At 39.2% G+C, this 20,918-nt stretch overlaps 1 protein-coding gene across 1 annotated transcript in view; it reads right to left on the reverse strand.

Annotated features, from left to right (window-relative positions):
- Positions 1-17,340, reverse strand: part of LOC138973308 (arylsulfatase B-like) — a 443,818-nt gene extending 426,478 nt beyond the window's left edge. Inside the window, exon 1 of the mRNA XM_070346026.1 lies at positions 17,318-17,340. Within this exon, the coding sequence (XP_070202127.1) occupies positions 17,318-17,325 (8 nt within the window). The 5' untranslated portion in view covers positions 17,326-17,340. The remainder of the gene's footprint in view (positions 1-17,317) is intronic.
- Positions 17,341-20,918: the final 3,578 nt, after the last annotated feature.

Consider the following 20,918-nt stretch of genomic DNA (forward strand, 5'->3'; position numbering starts at 1 on the left):
AAAGCGACATGTCACTTTTAAAATATTATTTTTATGTAAGTTCTGGCTTGGAGAGAGAAAAAAATAAAATAAAAGGGGCATTTTGCTGATTCAGAAGATAATTTTTGAAAAGATGAACTATTACATTATTTTAATTAATTTAGTATATAATTCGACTGTGTATATGTCAATGAATGAAGTCTTGTATGTCCACACATGAAGACGACTGATATAGGATCAAAATGTAGAACTCAAAACACAGTTACTTTGCAGTTTTATGTAAATAAAATAAAAGAAACAATTTTGTACACCCATTCCGAAGTTAAATTTCAAGCGTAAACAAAACACACTTCCATTCTCTAGCACTGCACTCCAATTTTCACAGAGTCAAGGCAAATATTCCGAGATTCCCACAAAAGGACAGAAAATGGTAAAGATCTTGACACATTTGTTTTAATAGAGAAATAACAAGTACTGTACAGCCATTAGCTGTGTCACTGGATTTCTTTGTCAGGCTGAAACTTAGCTGTTGTGTTGGTGTGTGTGTCTGGGTCCAAAACAACTTTCACATTCTCATCTACACACTCATGTTACTCACACAAGTATACAATTCCACCCACAGAGGCGTTCGGGGAAGGGGTCTCGCACTCGGGCGAATCACACCACAACATACAACGAACACAGATTTTACTATTGAACCAAAAAGCAAATTAAATCATGAATAAATCAATCAAGCAAAACTGCCACACAATGACACACTCACTCTCGGTTCACACTGCGCTCTGGGCGCACACACTTGGCAGCACGAATACCGTTCCGACGCCGTTTGTCTTCGTGCAAGTCCAGCACAGGCACACGATTGTCCAATAATCATAATAATCCTCGTGAATGTCACAGCAGGCATAGTAAGGTTACGTAGAAAAGTTCAAAAGGGTGCGTTGATGATGGTAATCCGGTACACACACACACACACACACACACACACACATACACACACACACACACACACACACACACACACACACACACACTCCGGTTTGGTAAGTTACCTGATAATGGAGCATGTAGATCTAACGGGGAGACTGATCAGACAGGAAGAGCAATACTTTTACATTTCCGATGTTCAGCGATAAACTTGTTTTCTTCGAGAGTTCGATCTTCGTGCGATTCTGGCGCGTTGTCACCAAGAACGTTAAAAAAACAGGATATCATCATGATGCCTCTCTACAAAAACCAGGTCTAGGAACTCTTCATCTAAAGTCAGTCAGTATTAGCCCCTCAACACAATCCTCATCTTGTCCCATAGGGCCATAGTGATTTCTGCCGTCAAAGAAAATGTGGTTCTCAACTCACATGACCCGATTTGTCGTCTTCCATTGTGAAATCTACCCCAACTACGTGCATTGATCTGAGCAATAAAATGTAGATGCGATAATCTGCAAACATCTCTTCAACACAATCTGCATCTTGTCCCATCGTGATTTCTGTTGGCAAAGAACATGTGGTTCTCAACTCACAAGACCGATTTGTCATCTTCCAGTGTGAAATTCAGATCTGCCCCAAGTACGTGCAATAAAATGTAGAAGCGATAATCTGAAAAAAATATGTTCGCATGAACACTGCCACGTTGTCATCAGTTCGATGTCTTTTATCCAGAGCAGGGATGAACACACTTTTTCATCAGCAGTTTGTTATGTTTATCCGCAGACTGCTTTCCATTACTTGTCGTCTGTTTTTGCTTGACTCGTAGGGTTCTTCAGCCAGGCAACCAGTGCTTGTTTACTGACACGTTCTCACGCACGACATGTCGTAAATGCAAGTTCTAACGATTGTTGTTTATTGCACTGATACAGAATGTCGATGTTTGTAAACTTCTGCCATTTCCTAATGTTTATTTCATTATTTTGCATACGGATATGGCTAATAAGTGGATAATCTGTTACGACACGAAACGCGTTCTAAATCCGGGAAGGGAGGCTACTCCAGCGTACTTTCAGGTGTGTGCTAAGCTTTGGTCTATTTATGGCTTTCCGGGGCTACGAGGTTGAAAAGATAGGGATGAAAATCAAGTACAGAATTATCACAGCAAACGCTACCCGAAACCTCATCTATACGGCGTGTATGACCTTGAGAGCTTCAGTCAACGCTTGAATTTTTCAGGGATAACATCCGGTTTGCTCTCTCAAAACTGATCATATTCTATCTTCAAGAGAGATCAATGGGAAAAAATAAACGCCCCGGCGAAGATTCGAACTCTCGACCTCGTGTCTGATGTCCTAACCACTAGGCTACTGCACCAATTGAGAACAAGAGGGAAAAACATTGATATGAATTTATGTTATGTTCTTCTTGAAGCAGCATGATTTATATGTCTATCCGCCCACTGTTCAGAAGTGAATACACGTATAACTATTTATTTGATGTCTGTTTTCAACTGCACAGAGCTTTGGAGAGATTCAATTACTGTTCTTTTCATTTTTCTTGCATGTTGCAAGTAGAGACATCGCAGCTATTACATGGCTCGAATGTCGTGTAGCATGACCGTGTAAACATGTACTGCGATTTCGTGAAATATGTTTGCAAATAAAGGCAAATTTGAATGGCAATTTTTACGTTTTGGCAACGCATGAATGGTAATGATATAAAATTATTAATTTGTCTATATTTGACAACACTGGTAGAGTGGCCTAGCGGTTAAGACATCGTCCCCGACATTTCGAGGCCCCGAGGTCTTGAGTTCGAATCTCTGCCAAGGCGTTTATTTGTTCTGCTCAATCCTTGCTCAGCTCTGAGAGAGCAAACCGGATGTAACCACTGCAAAATTCAAGCGTTGACTGAAGCTCTCAAGGTCAAACACGAAGTATAGATGGGGTTTCGGGTAGCGTTTGTTGTACAGAATTCTGTACATGATTTTCATCCCTATCTTTTTAAACTCGTAGCCCCAGATAGTCATACATAGACCACAGCTTTAACAGATGAACCCGGAAGTACAGCTTATTATTATATGCACAGAATGTAAATGTACAACAGCCTACAATTGTTTTCAAAACTGTAGGAGTGTCGCTGGAGGTTTCTGCAGAGATAGGAACAAAACAACATGTTGTCATATTATGATAAGCCACGAACCATAACACATGATATACTATGAGAATAAGTGTACGTAAATGATGGTGTTGAGAAAAAATTAACGTATAATTATCATGTATTCGACGGAGGCGTTGAGTGAGTAGGGGTTTGCAAAAGAGTGGCTAACAGTAAGAGTGAGTAACACATAAGAGTGACTATTATAACAGTAATTCAGGTATGGCATTTCTAGCTTGTATACCTATCAATCAAAATCGTGACATTTCTTCATAAGGACTTAATTAGGTATGGAGAAGATAATGTTTCTAAAACACTATTTACAGAAGAAGACCATCGTTCGAATGTTAGCAATAGATACACTAGATGCAATAGATGCCCTCTAGAGAGGGCAAGCAAGTAAAATATAAGAGCAACAGTTCACAAGTTTGGAACTAATTCAAAAGGTGTCATGCCAACTACGAGCAAGGGAAAAAACACACATATGAAATCGGTTAAAAAATACAAACAAGGCAAAACATTCATGAATTCAGTCTTTGCAGGAGTTCGTGAAACGCAAGTGAAAACAGACCAGCTTCATATTCCAACACATCTTTCACATACAAAATATAAACCAAAATGACTTAATGCTTTTAGTTAGGACTCGTTTCTCATGATCAGTGTGTTCAAAATATTTCCCTCTTTCGCCAACCTCTTTCTGGGGCACTTTTGGTTTGAGTTTCAGTCGGAAACATGTAGTGATTGTGTCTCCCTAACAAACATCTAGTGTGTTTCTTGCTTTTCTGCTTTCATTTGTAACAGCAAGAATGGAATGTGTTCTAAACCTTTGTGTCGCGGTACGATCAGTTCATGGTCAAGAGACATTACAGTGTTCTAGATGATCAAACGTGTTGCAAAGACCTGTACGCGTACGTGTAAATATTGCGTCACCCGTGACTAACTTTTTTCTCCAATGTTCCAAATGTATACGTTGTTTTGCTAAAGCCTGTCTTACACTGTACCGAATATCCTTACGAATATGAAAATGTTGTATACGGCCAAAAAAGAGACGAATGGACAGGAAAAAACAGAGAAAAATCGAAGGCCTACGACTCCTTGCGAATGTCATACGAATGGTTGCGACTGCTTGCGAATGTCTACCGATCATTGCGATTGTATACGAATCCATATACGGATCTATTACGGACGTTGCGAGTGGCCTTGCGAGTGTTGTGAGTGCTTGCAAACATTTTACGAATAAAACTAGTATGCAATTCGCATTGTTCGTAATGTTGCTCTTACACTCTGGCGAATTGCCCTTGCGAATATAATTCGCCAATAACTCGTAATGATCGGGACATGGTCGCAAGACATTCGTAAATGTTCTTAACCATTCGCCACCATTCGTCTCTGTTTGCGAACATTAGCAACATGCTCCTAATATTCGCAAGGAAGTCATATTCTGAATGTTTCGCAACGTACTCGTAAGTATTCGCAAACCATTCGTGATCATCGTAAAGGTATGCGTAGCGCTCGCAAGCATTCGTAAGGATTTTATTCGTGCACATTTTGCCAACATCTTGCGAATGGTTGCGAATTCATTACGAATTTCTCTGGAATGTTTTTACCATTTCTTACCAATCCTAAAAAATGTTGCGAAAGCCTTACGAACGCTTGCAAGTGACTGCAATTGCTTGCGAATGTTTTAAAAACAGTAAGAATATCTTGCAAACGTCTTGCAACTAAACGGCGATTTTGATGCGTATGTATTCTCAATGATCGGAACACATTCGCAAGCACTCGCAACCATTTGTAAGACATTCGCAAGGATTGGTAAGGCTTCCAATTTTCTATATTATTCATGTCCATGTGTCTATTTTTTTGCCGAATACAACATGTTCATATTCGCAAGGATATTCGGAACAATGTAAAGACAGGCATAACGAATGGTTGCGAATGGCTTGCTAGCGCCACGAATACATTGCGATGATTACAAATGTCTTGCGAGTACTAACGAGTACGTTGCGAAAAAATAGCAATATGACTTCCTTGCGAATATTAGGAGCAAGTTGCTATGTTCAAAACAAGAGACGAATTGTAACGAATAGTTAAGAACATTTACGAAAGTCTTGCTACCATGTCCCGCTCATTGTGAATTATTGGAAAAGGCTATTCGCAAGGGCAATTCGGCAAAGTGTAAGAGTAGCTTAACACCAAGACTGCAGATCTTGTCAAACGCGTGACGTAAAAACAAGATTTGATGACGTTACCCGTACACGTTCCCGTACAGATCCTCAAAAGTGCCACATCTAGATCTTGCTAGTATCTGTTACTGGTATTTTCGGACAAAATAAGACATTTTATACAGATCGAGCCAGTCGCAGTCTGGGAGAAGGTCAAGAAAACCCAATTTGCTGGGTAGCTGGATCAATATTAGGAGATCTGCCTTTTTTCTCGGCAATGTTGGGTTTATTTGATTCAGACGAAATAGATAGTCATGTTCTGTTCTCTAGGCTACCAAAGATAACAAGTTAAAACAATCTAAAAATGTATGCCAGATTTTTTAACCGTTTCGATTATTCTAAGTGAATAATAAAAATAATTAAAAAAAACATTACGTTTGAGAGCGGGCGAGGCTAAGAACCTTTGATGTGATGTCCACATTTTGCTCAAATCATATGAACCCAGTTATGAGCAGAAACAAGCAACATATCTTCAAATGCACCAGTCGTATTCTCAGCCCTTGGTCTTCGGTCATTGACGCAACTTTTGTTTTAATCTGACGCATTGTTATGACCCTTGGTCAATAGACCGTCCTATGTTTTGTTTATGTAAGAGGTCTTCTGACAAAACAGGTTTTTTTTTAGCCAGGACATTTCGGCCTACACATATTTCCCTCTGAGTCTGGGAACAAAACTGATTCACATGCGTTTATTACATGGGTTTGTCACCAAAACCCTGCTGTCTAACATTTGGTCTGAAAATTTGTCTTGTTTGTTGTCGTTTTTTGTTGTTTTTGTTTGTTGTTGTGTTTTGCTTTCCCATTGCAAAACACGGTTCAAATTAAAATTCGACAAGCCGCAAAACTGGTTGTTATGGCATTGCATATATTACACAAGGATATCCCCTTACTCAGCGTAAACTTGAAGCCCATGCAGAGGCTATCTAATTTCTAGGAAAATCGGGTACAGGTTTTCTGAGGTAAAAAGGGTGTTTGGTCTTGTGGATTCCGTAGTATTGGTATGCACAAAATGTGCTATATGAAATGTATTTCCTGTCGTCAACCAGTTGCAAAGTGGTGTAATGACTATTTTAACATAAACATGTCAACTAAGAGGATGTTGCCTGCTTTTTCTCCTTTTTAACGGTTTGATCTGAAGTATTGTAGTTATTTTAATGGAGACATTTTGAAGGTGGTACCTAAGTAGTGACAACATGACGTCGGTTCTAATTCGCGTTAAAAATACAATCTTCATTTGCATACGTTTATTGTTTTTGTCTATGCTTCTTACCTGTGTTCATATGTCTTCAGCGACTCTTGATTTGAATTCTTGTTCAACAAGCATACATTTCTGCCAGAGCACACACACACACATACACACAAACACACACACACAAACACACACACACACACATACACCACATGCACACACAGCACATGCACACACACACATACACACACACACACACACACACAATGCGCGCAATCACGGGTATATCAGGGGATACAAAAAAAACCATGTACGTAACGTAATACTTTACTTACGTGAAGTAACATCCAGTGTGAAGTTGACAGTGGCCGTGTTGGGGATGCTGGCTGTACCCTGGAACCCGTTCTCCACGCTCACCTCCCAGGTTCCACTGTCCTCCTCGCTCACATTGCTGATCACCACAGTCAGGTTCAGACGGGGAAGGGCCCCGCTGACAGTTATGTCGCTAAGAAACATAAAATGAAGTAACTTAATTTACTCTGATGAACTGTTTTGCTGAATATCTATACATGTATATCTAATTAAACATGTATACCTCCTGGGAAGCCATTATGATTTTTGTTGTTGCGAATGTGACGTTAGAGTACGCCAGGCGGCATTTTTCAATGTTGTCAGGGTCGATAACGATTGACGAAGCAAACGTAAACAAAGCGTACAAGTCATGGACAATATCGGTCTATGGAGACTACCTTATCACAGTGCTTAAGTTTAGAACAAATGAACGTTCCAACACTAATGTCAAGGTATATCTGGCGTGTTAAGTCATTATTTTAAACCCAATACCGAACTGCGTACCGATCGATATGAGACTCTTTTTTTTCTGTGGCGATTATGGCTTTGAGTTATGTATCAATATTTACGATTCCAACGAAGCTGATTTGCACAGGCGCATGTGCAGAAACTTTTTTTTATTTTTTCAACTGCTGAGCTAATCAACCCCTTTAGAACAAGATAATGTTGACTGAGAATCAAACTGTCAAAGTTACCCAAACAAACTTACGCGAACAAGTGTGACCATTCCTCTGATATTTACCGACATCATTGTTATCCTAAAATCACTTAGCTCTAAGGAATGTAAAGAATAACAATTAAAACAATCTCTATGATCAGTGATCATTTTCTTCATTGGGTGTATAAATCTGTTAGCGAACTGTGATGTTTCAAAAGAGTCAATACAAATTTCCAACTGAAGCTACTTATTGTGATACTGAATGGCTGCTGATTTGCACAGAAAGCCGATTAGTGAATCCTGATCACCACGACGTACCTTCTGTTGTTTGTGCATTCTTTGGGCTGCTCGTCTCGAGGGCCTTTCAGCATACACCCTGTGATGTTCTTGTACGACAGAATGCTGAACTGAAACCCTACGTCGGACCCTTGAAACGGTTTGGAAGTTCCCCCCACATCATCGGAGTGAAGGAACTGTGGCGGGCCTGTAAATACGGACAACTAATGTCATTCCTTTAAAAAAAACTACCCCGCATTTGAAGAATGTCTGTTTCTTTTAGCATTGTATGAAACAATTCTGGTGGCTATTTCAAGCCGCCCTTCTTTTTCATACGTGATTCTTATTGTTTTTTTGGTCCCGTGTTACCTACGTAAAAAATATTAACATTCGCACAAATGGGTAGTCATTGGTTACCTGTATTCCTGTGTAAACCATAATGTAAACACAAGACTGCTTTCTGTGCAGAGTTACTTTTGCTGAATGCATTTTGTCCATTTTTCAAATCAACTATCCAAACATTATTCCCACTTTTCACAGAAAGCAGCCATGATGTTTGTTTTAGCATGTGCCAATGCTCTTTTGTTCTGTCAAAGCCTGGACATGTTGATGATAATTTCAATTATTTCACTCCTGTTGAGAGTTTCGAAAACTGTTCCTTATTTATACTGTTTTGTGCTGTCCTTGTCGGAGTACAGCATTCTTTTGTGTTTTTTACATTTAGTCATGACTAAATGTTTTAACGTAGAGGGGGGAATCGAGACGAGGGTCGTGGTGTATGTGTGTGTGTGTGTGTGTGTGTGTGTGTGTGTGTGTGTGTGTGTGTGTGTGTGTTTGTGTGTGTGTGTGTGTGTGTGTGTGTGTGTGTGTGTGTGTGTGTCTGTCTGTCTGTCTGTGCGTGTGTGTGTGTGTGTGTGTAGAGCGATTCAGACTAAACTACTGGACCGATCTTTATGAAATTTGACATGAGAGTTCCTGGGTATGATATCCCCAGACGTTTTTTTTCATTTTTTTGATAAATGTCTTTGATGACGTCATATCCGGCTTTTCGTGAAAGTTGAGGCGGCACTGTCACGCTCTCATTTTTCAACCAAATTGGTTGAAATTTTGGTCAAGTAGTCTTCGACAAAGCCCGGACTTCGGTATTGCATTTCAGCGTGGTGGCTTAAAAATTAATTCATGACTTTGGTCATTAAAAATCTGAAAATTGTAAAAAAAACCAAATTGTTTTTAAAACGATCCAAATTTACGTTTATCTTATTCTCCATCATTTTCTGATTCCAAAAACATATAAATATGTTATATTTGGATTAAAAACAAGCTCTGAAAATTAAAAATATAACAATTATTATCAAAATTAAATTTTTGATATCAATTTAAAAACACTTGCATCGTATTTCTTGTCGGTTCCTGATTCCAAAAATATATAGATATGATATGCTTGGATTAAAAACACGCTCAGAAAGTTAAAACAAAGAGAGGTACAGAAAAGCGTGCTATCCTTCTCAGCGCAACTACTATACCGCTCTTCTTGTCAATTTCACTGCCTTTGCCATGAGCATGAGCGGTGGACTGACGATGCTACGAGTATACGGTCTTGCTGAAAAATTGCATTGCGTTCAGTTTCATTCTGTGAGTTCGACAGCTACTTGACTAAATGTTGTATTTTCGCCTTACGCGACTTGTTATATTTAGTCAAGTTTTGACTAAATATTTTAACATCGAGGGGGAATCGAAACGAGGGTCGTGGTGTATGTGCGTGTGTGCGTGCGTGTGTGCGTGCGTGTGTGTGTGTGTGTGTGTGTAGAGCGATTCAGACTAAACTACTGGACCGATCTTTATGAAATTTGACATGAGAGTTCCTGGGTATGAAATCCCCGAACGTTTTTTTCATTTTTTTGATAAATGTCTTTGATGACGTCATATCCGGCTTTTCGTGAAAGTTGAGGCGGCACTGTCACGCCCTCATTTGTCAACCAAATTGGTTGAAATTTTGGTCAAGTAATCTTCGACGAAGCCCGGACTTCGGTATTGCATTTCAGCTTGGTGGCTTAAAAATTAATTAATGACTTTGGTCATTAAAAATCTGAAAATTGTAAAAAAAAATAAAAATTTATAAAACGATCCAAATTTACGTTTATCTTATTTTCCATCATTTGCTGATTCCAAAAACATATAAATATGTTATATTCGGATTAAAAAGAAGCTCTGAAAATTAAATATATAAAAATTATTATCAAATTTTTTTTTTCGAAATCAATTTAAAAACACTTTCATCTTATTCCTTGTCGGTTCCTGATTCCAAAATTATATAGATATGATATGTTTGGATTAAAAACACGCTCAGAAAGTTAAAACGAAGAGAGGTACAGAAAAGCGTGCTATCCTTCTCAGCGCAACGAATACCCCGCTCTTCTTGTCAATTCCACGGGCACTGCCTTTGCCACGGGCGGTGGAGTGACGATGCTACGAGTATACGGTCTTGCTGCGTTGCGTTGCGTTGAGTTTCATTCTGTGAGTTCGACAGCTACTTGACTAAATATTGTATTTTCGCCTTACGCGACTTGTTTTTTTAACTTTGTTCATCTCACCACAGCCACTTTGTTGTTTAGGTTCCTTATTTAGTGAGGCACTGTAAGGGGGCTTGTGATTATCGTGCGTGTGTGTGTGTGTGTGTGTGTGTGTTTGTTTGTGTGTGTGTATGTGTGCGCGCGTGTGTGTGTGTGTGTGTGTGTATGTGTGCGTGTGTGTGTGTGTAGTCTGTGTGTATGTGTGTGTGTGTGTGTGTGTATGTGTGTGTGTGTGTATGTGTGTGTGTGTGTGTGTGGTTGTCTGTGTGTGTGTGTGTGTGTGTGTGTGTGTGTGTGTGTGTGGTTGAAATTTGACGGCAAATGCTTGTAGTGACATACTTACACGTGATCCATAAACTGATCGTTTTTTGTTCATTTGTTCCCTCTACTACACAACTGTAATTCCCGGAGTCATCACAAGAGGTACTGCTGCTGATGTTTTTAACAAGATATCCTTTTGTGTTCTCTCCAGGTTCCCCATACGCTATGATTGTCTCGTTCTGGTCGTTACGCAGCAAGATGTTCCTTTTCGGATTGCCATTGTCCCATTGACATCTCACTTGAATGTTGTGGTTTTCAGTTGTTGTGAGATTGTTCCCTTCGTGCATTATACCGAAGTCTGTTATATTTGTAGAATCTGAAAAAGACGTCGTGTATTTACTAAACAATGAATTGTAATAAACAAATTATGTAAGCGCCCTCTGTCTCTCTGGGTATGTCTCTATCCGTCCGGTTGTCTGCCTGTCTATGTCCCGCTGTCTCTCTGTTTGTCTGTCTGTCTGTCTGTGTCTCTCTCTGCCTCTCTCTCTGCCTCTCTCTCTGTCTCTGTCTCTCTGTGTCTGTATCTCTGTGTCTGTATCTCTGTCTCTGTGTCTGTATATCTCTCTCTCTCTCTCTCTCTCTCTCTCTCTCTCTCTCTCTCTCTCTCTCTCTCTCTCTCTCTCTCTACGTTTTGAGAGCGTCAATTTACGTCATCATCATGGATTCCATCGTCATGGGTCCTGTCGTCATGGTTCACCACCGATAGTCGAGAGCTTCGTCTCCGCAGACTGTGGTCATCCATTGTGTCATCCTTCATCATATCAAGGAAGTACATTCACATCTGTTCTGTTACCTCCATGTAATAAAAGAACTTTTCATCGTCGTCGTTTGGGATTGCAAGATATCGAGCCACATTTCCGGAGAACAATATTGACGTAAAGTCAATGAACAATAAGACTATTATGTTCGTGAAGTGAAGAACTGAATTCAAGATCTATTATATTAATGCATGACCTGAGTCAACCCTTGGTGTAAAGGTCGAGGCGCAATAAAAGAAATTATCATTTATGCTGTTTGTTTGTTTGTTTGTTTGTTTATTTGTTGCTTAACGTCCAGCCGACTACGTAGAGCCATATCAGGACGAGGAAGGGGGGGATGAAGGGGGCCACTTGTCAAGCGATTCCTGTTTACAAATGCACTAACCCATTACTTGTGTCCCAGCAGGCTTTAGTAAAACTAAATTAATACCTACTGGAAGATTACCAGTTTCCAGTATGTTAAAATAGGCTTAACCTATCTACTGCTGGGCTTACATCAGAACACTAACAGATTAAACTATACATGAATCGCGAGACAAGCGGCAAGAGAAGAGATTTTTTGGAAAAAATACAGGTGAATGAGCAAGAAGGCAGAAAAAAGAAAAGAATTCATGAAGAAAAAGAGAGCATGACAGGAAAGAGGAACCAAAAATCTACCTAACAGCAAACTAGAAAGCTCCTGCGGTTCCAAAAACAGGAGGGGCCTTTAATTTCATAACCGCAGTGCCCCACTGCGGGAATTTATGCTGTTGATATGTGTCCTAAATTGCCTTGGGCAATGTCAGCTGACAGCTAATTCATGAATGAAAGTCATAATATGGGATTTTAGCGTTATTATTATTAGCAAAAAGTTATTCCTGTTGATAGAACACAAGAAAATGATTTGAATATCTTAATAGATCATTGCAAATCCAAGAGAATAGAGGCAGAAATGCCGCTACAACACATGACTCTCTGAAGTGTACTTTGCACTTGTTCATCTCAAACAAACAGGAACCCGGGGTGTAGATAGAATAGACAGTAAAATATTGAAAATAGCTGCTCCTGTAATCACAGACACCTTGACATACATTTACAACTTATGCATTACCACCTCTTATTTTCCAACAGCATTTAAGCAAGCTAAGGTAATCCCTCTGTTTAAATCAGGTGATCCTTCTGATCCCTCTAATTACAGGCCTATTTCAATCCTGTCACAACTGTCAAAACCCTTGGAAAAACATATATAAACATGCCCTAGCACATTTTGATAAAAACAATTTATTCCATCCAAAACAATCTGGTTTTCGCAAAAAGCACTCATGTCATACAGCTCTTATAAATCTAATTGATCAATGGCTAACCAACATAAATTCCAACACATTTTCTGCAGCACTGTTTGTGGATTTTGCAAAGGCGTTCGATGTTATTGATCATTCTCTTCTCATCAGGAAATTGTCAATATATGGCATGCAATGCACCACCATTAATATTCTTAAATCTTTTTTTTTTTAAATAGAAAACAAATTACATTTACTAATGCATTATATTCAAATGAAAGTACTTTGAAATATGGGGTCCCACAGGGATCTGTTTTAGGCTCATTATTGTTCTCCATTTATGTCAATGATTTACCACTTTGCATACATAATAACTGTGAGTTGTTTGCAGATGACACTACTATTCATTCTAGTCACCATTCCATAAACCGGCACTGTGGCCTAGTGGTAAGGCGTCCGCCCCGTGATCGGGAGGTCGTGGGTTCGAACCCCGGCCGGGTCATACCTAAGACTTTAAAATTGGCAATCTAGTGGCTGCTCCGCCTGGCGTCTGGCATTATGGGGTTAGTACTTGGACTGGTTGGTCCGGTGTCAGAATAATGTGACTGGGTGAGACATGACGCCTGTGCTGCGACTTCTGTCTTGTGTGTGGTGCACGTTATTATGTCAAAGCAGCACCACCCTGATATAGCCCTTCGTGGTCGGCTGGGCGTTAAGCAAAACAAACAAACCATTCCATAAATTATTTATCAAAAACTCTCCAAGAAAGCATTGATGCACTCCTTAATTGGCCATATGTCTCTTAACTATACAAAAACAAAATGTATGCTCATAACCACAAGACAGAAACGACAAAATCTATTATTGAGCATCCCACCTCTTTATATTAAAAATCAAGTATTGGAAGAAGTGTCTCACCATAAAGTCCTTGGTGTAAAGATTGATAATAATGTATCATGGCATGATCACATTGATTACATCTGTAAGATTGCTTCCCAACAAATATATCACTTATCAAAAATTAAACACTTCTTGAATCTCCACTCGCGAAAGATTTTTTTACAATCACATCTTGTCAAATATTGATTATGCATCCACTGTATGGGATTGTGCAAGTGCTAATGTTTTGAAACCTTTAGCCAGTCTTCACAGAAGATCAGTTAAGCTTATTATGCTAAACAAGTCGCGTAAGGCGAAAATACAATATTTAGTCAAGTAGCTGTCGAACTCACAGAATGAAACTGAACGCAACGCAACGCAGCAAGACCGTATACTCGTAGCATCGTCACTCCACCGCCCGTGGCAAAGGCAGTGCACGTGGAATTGACAAGAAGAGCGGGGTATTCGTTGCGCTGAGAAGGATAGCACGCTTTTCTGTACCTCTCTTTGTTTTAACTTTCTGAGCGTGTTTTTAATCCAAACATATCATATCTATATATTTTTGGAATCAGGAACCGACAAGGAATAAGATGAAAGTGTTTTTAAATTGATTTCGAAAAAAAAATTTTGATAATAATTTTTATATATTTAATTTTCAGAGCTTGTTTCTAATCCGAATATAACATATTTATATGTTTTTGGAATCAGCAAAAGATGGAGAATAAGATAAACGTAAATTTGGATCGTTTTATAAATTTTTATTTTTTTTTACAATTTTCAGATTTTTAATGACCAAAGTCATTAATTAATTTTTAAGCCACCAAGCTGAAATGCAATACCGAAGTCCGGGCTTCGTCGAAGAGTACTTGACCAAAATTTCAACCAATTTGGTTGAAAAATGAGGGCGTGACAGTGCCGCCTCAACTTTCACGAAAAGCCGGATGTGACGTCATCAAAGACATTTATCAAAAAAATGAAAAAAACGTTCGGGGATTTCATACCCAGGAACTCTCTTGTCAAATTTCATAAAGATCGGTCCAGTAGTTTAGTCTGAATCGCTCTACACACACACACACACACACACACAGACACACACACACACGCACACACACACGCACATACACCACGACCCTCGTTTCGATTCCCCCTCGATGTTAAAATATTTAGTCAAAACTTGACTAAATATAAAAATCACACTCCTTCAGAATCTGATTATAAAAATTTGCAAATATTACCATTTCAAAAAAGGTTAATGTATAATAAAGGTGTTATAATGCATAAAGTAATGTCAGGATATGCACCGGAGACATTACGTGATAATTTTATTTTGATCTATAACAGACTAAAAATTATAACACCGACTCCACGTCTTGACCTTTTCAAATCAAGCCTTCTATATTCAGGTGCGGTCCTATGGAACTCACTGCCTATTTTTCTTAAGCATATAACAAACACAGACAGCTTCAAAAAAAATTATATGTCGCACATAATGCAACTAAACATGTGCTGAATGGTTCATCAATTCATTTAAAATGTATGTGCATGTTAAACAAAACTATAATAATATGCAGATCTAAATTAAGATATGTTAAAAATTGACATATTTATCATTGGAAATTATACTTAAAATGCAGCATGACAATTAATTATTTTAAATTTGTATCTGTATATATATAATGTATTAAGTTTGATGTGATAGTTATTTGATTATATTGTTTTCTGTTCTTGTTGACCCTATATTAGGGCGAGGGCTGGATGTAAAAAAGCAATATTCTTGCTTATCTATTACCCTCGATAATAAAGATTTTGTCTTGTCTTGTCTTGTCTTGTCTTGTCTCTCTCTCTCTCTCTCTCTCTCTCTCTCTCTCTCTCTCTCGCTCTCTCTCTCTCTCTCGCGCTCTCGGGACGGCACGAGATCAAGCAGGGCGGATTTTTCACTGCTGCGATCTCTCCAGCTCGAAATTCTTCATTACTTCACCACAATGTCTGTTGCTGGACTTCCAACCGCAGTAAAAGCCATGCTAGAGGCCCTGCTTGCTGAAAATCAGCTAACTTCCTGGAAAGTTGCCTCTGAAGGAAGCAAGACAGTCGTTGTTTTTCGAATGACCAGTAGCAGCACAGCCGCCATTACCGCTCACTCAACCAGTAAACAACAGTTTCGTCGCAAGCCCCCCAGCCAGCTACGACGTGATGCGATGAGGGCCGAAGCCTACACAAGATCCAAACAACAGGAACAACAACAGGAACAACAGGCAAGTCCCCTTTTTCGCCCAACCCCCCTATTTTCCCCCACGCCAGAAAAGGAAGGTGTAGGCAAAGATGACAGATGTGACACACAGTATGAGCAAGCAAGCATTCCATCGCTGTCACCATTGCATCACTCTGGCAATTCAGCACGTGAAAACCGTGAATTAGATATGGCCGAACGGGCGACTGACTTTGAAACTGGGTCACTGGCTGACATGCATGCGTGCTATGTAAACAAAAACACTGACTTGGTGGAAGAAAGTGCAGTGGATTCAGAGATGAGTGAGGGGAAGGGGAAGGCGCTGCGGAAGGGGGACTCGGAGACAGAAGAGGAACGTGTTATTGAGAACAGTGCAGAGCAGGCTGGTTTTCTCCTAGATGATATCTACGAACAAGTGGGTGCAGTGACAAATACGAAGAAGCAGAGAAGGCTGAGGGATATCCGCCGTAACCAGTCCATACACCACGCGGTGCTAGACAAGCGTTTTGAACAGAACGTGCTTGTATGCGAATCGGACGACATCGTGCTAAGATACGACATAAGAGAAAGGAAAGTGACTGATTGGTACATCAAAATGAGAGACTCTTCAGCGCGCTGTCTGAAGAGGTCGAAACCTCTGAGCAAAGACGACTTCGCAGAAGACAGAAGGCAGGCGACCAGAGACCTGAATGTTTTGGCGGCAGCCGTGAGACTGTACCTGGGCTGATCTTCTAACTGCATTGTTAATGGAAATAACGAACAAAGACCCCCGTGTGACGGACGTGCACATCCCTACACATAGCTGTGTGCACAGACTGACTCGCTATCGGACTTCCAGTAGCGAGAATCTTTTCGCGATCGTGCATGTTTCGGTATCCAGAAAGCTTTGTACGTCGACATCCCAACCCCACAACACCCTTTCGCTAAAAACCATTCAGTGTTTCCGCGAATAAAACATTCTGATTCTGATTCTCTCTCTCTCTCTGTCGATTCCCTAACTTATGTTTATAACCTAAGCATACAACAAAACGTGTTCCCTTCTATTTTAAAGTGTGCAAAGGTATTACCACTTCCCAAAAAATAAGGATCTTACAGACCCAAACAACTTTAGACCTATTTATCTCTTACCTGTTCTATCTAGGCCCTTAGAAAAGCACATACAAAAACACCTAATAGCATATATGCAAAAAATGTATCTGTTTCATCCTTTTCAGTCTGGATACCGCTCTAAGCATTCCTGCCACACCGCCTTAAGCTCTTTATGCGAGACTTGGCTGTCAGCAATAAACAAAGCAGACATAACGGGAGCGTTGTTTTTGGACTTTAAGAAAGCCTTTGACCTAGTAGATCACTCATTTCTACTAAAGAAATTAAAGTGCTATTTAAAAGATGACTCAGCCTGTGCCTTTTTTGAATCGTATCTTTCAAAACGGAAACAGTATGTATCCATTAACTGTAAAACTTCGTCAAATGAGTTTGTCAGAAGTGGTGTCCCTCAAGGGTCTGTATTAGGACCTATCTTGTTCTGTATTTATATAAATGATTTACCCCTTCATGTGTCCGATGAAAAAGTTACATGTGAGTTCTTCGCGGATGACTCTTCTGTTCACACCAGTCAAAAATCTTTGGAATCCGTCAACTCTTCTCTTCAAACAAGTGTGGATGAAATCACTGAGTGGTGCGTTTCTAATGCAATGATCATTCATCCGATTAAAACAAAGAGTATGGTGATAACCACGAGACAAAAACACCAATTAAGTCCTTTACAATTACAACTGTCAGTTGGTTCAACTCAAGTGCAGCAAGTTAGGTAACATAGATTATTGGGTGTTACCATTGATCAAGAGTTGAAATGGCAAACTCATTTGAGTAATATTTGCAAACTAGTATCAAAAAATTTGTACCTGTTATCAAAATTAAGGCATTACGCTGATTCTGCAGCACTCAAAATGTTCTATTACGCCCACATAATGCCTCATATAAACTTCGCATCGACACTTTGGGATAACTGCAGTGATGTTCATTTAAAAAGACTCAATTCCCTGCATCGCCGAGCTGCAAAACTTATTCTGCATGATTTGAATATGTCCACGGATGATAAACTAAAGCTCTTGAATTTCCTCCCCTTGAAAGATCAGTTGACGTTAAACAAGGCTGTGTTCATGTATAAAATTCTAAATGACGACTGTCCTAAATATTTGCAATCACATTTCAAACATGCCACAAAAAGATATGGGTCCCAAAAAATCATCCCTCCTATACCTCGCATAGACCTCTACAAATCGAGTTTAGCCTTCTCGGGAGCGTTTCTCTGGAACTCCTTACCCCAACAGATAAGAAATGCAACTTCAGTGAAAATGTTTAAGAGACAGTCACGTTCACACATCATTCGTGAATGAAATGTCTTGTTCGATTGTTATTTTGTTAAACATGTTGTACTAATGTTAACGGATGTGTAGCTGATCGGAGCAACTTATTCCCAAATGAAAGGTATAACTATGTCAATGTAATTGTGTAATTCTTTGAGTTCTCCTTATGTAATTCCTTAAATGCACATTGTGTTGCATTCTGTACAATGTATTTCTGTATTTTATATGATTGAATTTATATTTGTAATGTGCGTCTGTCTTTATGTGTTGTATAAAGGACAGGTTGGAAGAATAGGCTTTGCCTAAAACCTTTATCCTTTTGTAATAAAGTTCTGAGTCTGAGTCTGAGTCTGAGTCTCTCTCTCTCTCTCTCTGAACTGTGTGAACGTTCATTGGATAGTTGTTTCATCTTGTGTTTGTATGACGTGTGTTTGTTTGATTTGGGGTGTGCGATTGTTTGTTTGTTTGTTTAATGTTGTTTCAGTGTAGCAGTAAGAACTGATAGAAGTAAATAACGTTTGTTCATAGCCTTTGGTGTTTCAGTTTTCTAATAATTATGAAAAATAAGTACTCACAGGTTATGTCAATTGGCAAAACTGTGTGGTTCTCGAACAATGTAATCCGCCACTGCCAAACACGCGTGAACACGTCGGAAAAGTTACAAGAAAACTTTTTGTCGAATGAGTCACACCTACATAGGTTTTCAATCAACTTTTGTGTCCTTAATGTGCATAATACACCATAGAGGACTTCGTTGTTTTTTCTCTTTGTTATGGCAATGCTCTTTAGCTGTGAGTTGATCCCACAGTTATTGACGACCATGAACGTCAGGGTTTCATTGGTGAATTCCTTGACGGAAAGACTCCCACTTGAAAATGTCGGTGTGTTAAAGTAGGCACCTGCACGTGTAACAGACAGTATAAGTTGTAATTGGTTTTTACATTTAGTCAAGTTTTGATTAAATGTTTTAACATAGAGGGGGAATCGAGACGAGGGTCGTGGTGTATGTGTGTCTGTCTGTGTGTGTGTGTGTGTGTGTGTGTGTGTCTGTGTGTGTCTGTGTGTGTCTGTGTGTGTGTGTGTGTGTGTGTGAAGAGCGATTCAGAGTAAAATACTGGACCGATCTTTATGAAATTTTAAATGAGAGTTCCTGGGTATGATATCTCGAGACGGTTTTTTTCATTGTTTCGATTAATGTCTTTGATGACGTCATATCCGGCTTTTTGTAAAAGTTGAGGCGGCACTGTCACACCCTCATTTTTCAATCAAATTGATTGAAATTTGTGTAAAGGAATCTTCAACGAAGGCCGGACTTCGGTATTGCATTTCAGCTTGGTGGCTTAAAAATTAATGTATGACTTTGGTCATTCAAAATCTAAAAATTGTATTTAAAATTTTTTTTCTCATATAAAACGATCCAAATTTACGTTCATTTTATTCTACATCATTTTCTGATTCCAAAAACATATAAACATGTTATATTTGGATTAAAAACAATCTCTGAAAATTGAAAATATAAAAATAATGATCAAAATAAATTTCCGAAATCGATTTAAAAACAATTTCATCTTATTTCTTGTCGGTTCCTGATTCCAAAAACATATAGATATGATATGTTTGGATTAAAAACGCGTTCAGAAAGTTAAAACTAAGAGAGGCACAGAAAACAGGCTTGTCAGTTTCACTCCGTTTGCACAAGCGGCGGACTACGGTCATTGTGAAAAAATACAGTGCGTTCAGTTTCAGTCTGTGAGTTCCACAGCTTGACTAAATGTAGTAATTTTGCCTTTCGTGCAGTGAAATCGACGAGCCTGGAACTCTTATGTAAAATGTCATAAAGATCGGTCCAGTAGTTTACTCTGAATCGCTCTACACACACACACACACACACAGACACAGACACACACACACACACACACACACACACACACACACACACACACACACACACACACACACACACACACACACACACACACACACATACACCACGACCCTCGTCTCGATTCATCCTCTATGTTAACACATTTAGTCAAAACTTGACTAAATGTAAAAACAACAACACCAAAATAAAAAAAATAAAAGAGGAGAAAAGCATTCCAGACAAAATGTATGGTCAACTACTTAGCTTTCTTCAGGCTTCTGAGCTTCCATTATATACAAACCAAAAAATATCAGTGCATTCTTAAGGCTAGAGTACAGCGATGAAATAGGGTAGTAGAATGCATGTAAGGATTTACACCCAGTTGGCGTTTCCTCAATTACAAATATATTGACAGCATTGAGAAAGAACTGACAGAAACCGGGTATTTGAGCTCGAAGTTCATATTTGTGTTTTCTTCTCAATTTCACGTGTTCAAGTTATTCAGTGGTGATTCTTTTGCGAAAGTATAATACCCCATGCTCAGGTCGATTACAGTATCTTTAAAGAATTTGTTTTTATTTCTCTGCCCAACACTCCCTTTTCTTCGGCGTAGACTGATTCGATGCACGCTTGCTGTCAAAATGGGTTGTCGAAGAAACACATTTTAGACTGCTGTGGTTGAAATGATTCGTAGCCTTGAATGTTTTTTATTTTTTTCTAGCAATTTTTTCGTATTAATTGGTTCCGTTTAATTTCATGTTTGTGTTTCTTGCTTGATTGAAAAGTAGTTTCATTATTTGGCACAAAGTTGTCGTGGTTTTTTTAAACCAACATACCAACAACGTAAACGTTCTTGTATTTGATAGTGTTCCTCTATCACTCTTCTTCAGGTGTGATCATTGGATTGTTGATATCC

This window comes from Littorina saxatilis, linkage group LG8, assembly GCF_037325665.1.
Source record: "Littorina saxatilis isolate snail1 linkage group LG8, US_GU_Lsax_2.0, whole genome shotgun sequence".
NCBI classification, from domain to species: Eukaryota; Metazoa; Mollusca; class Gastropoda; order Littorinimorpha; family Littorinidae; genus Littorina; species Littorina saxatilis.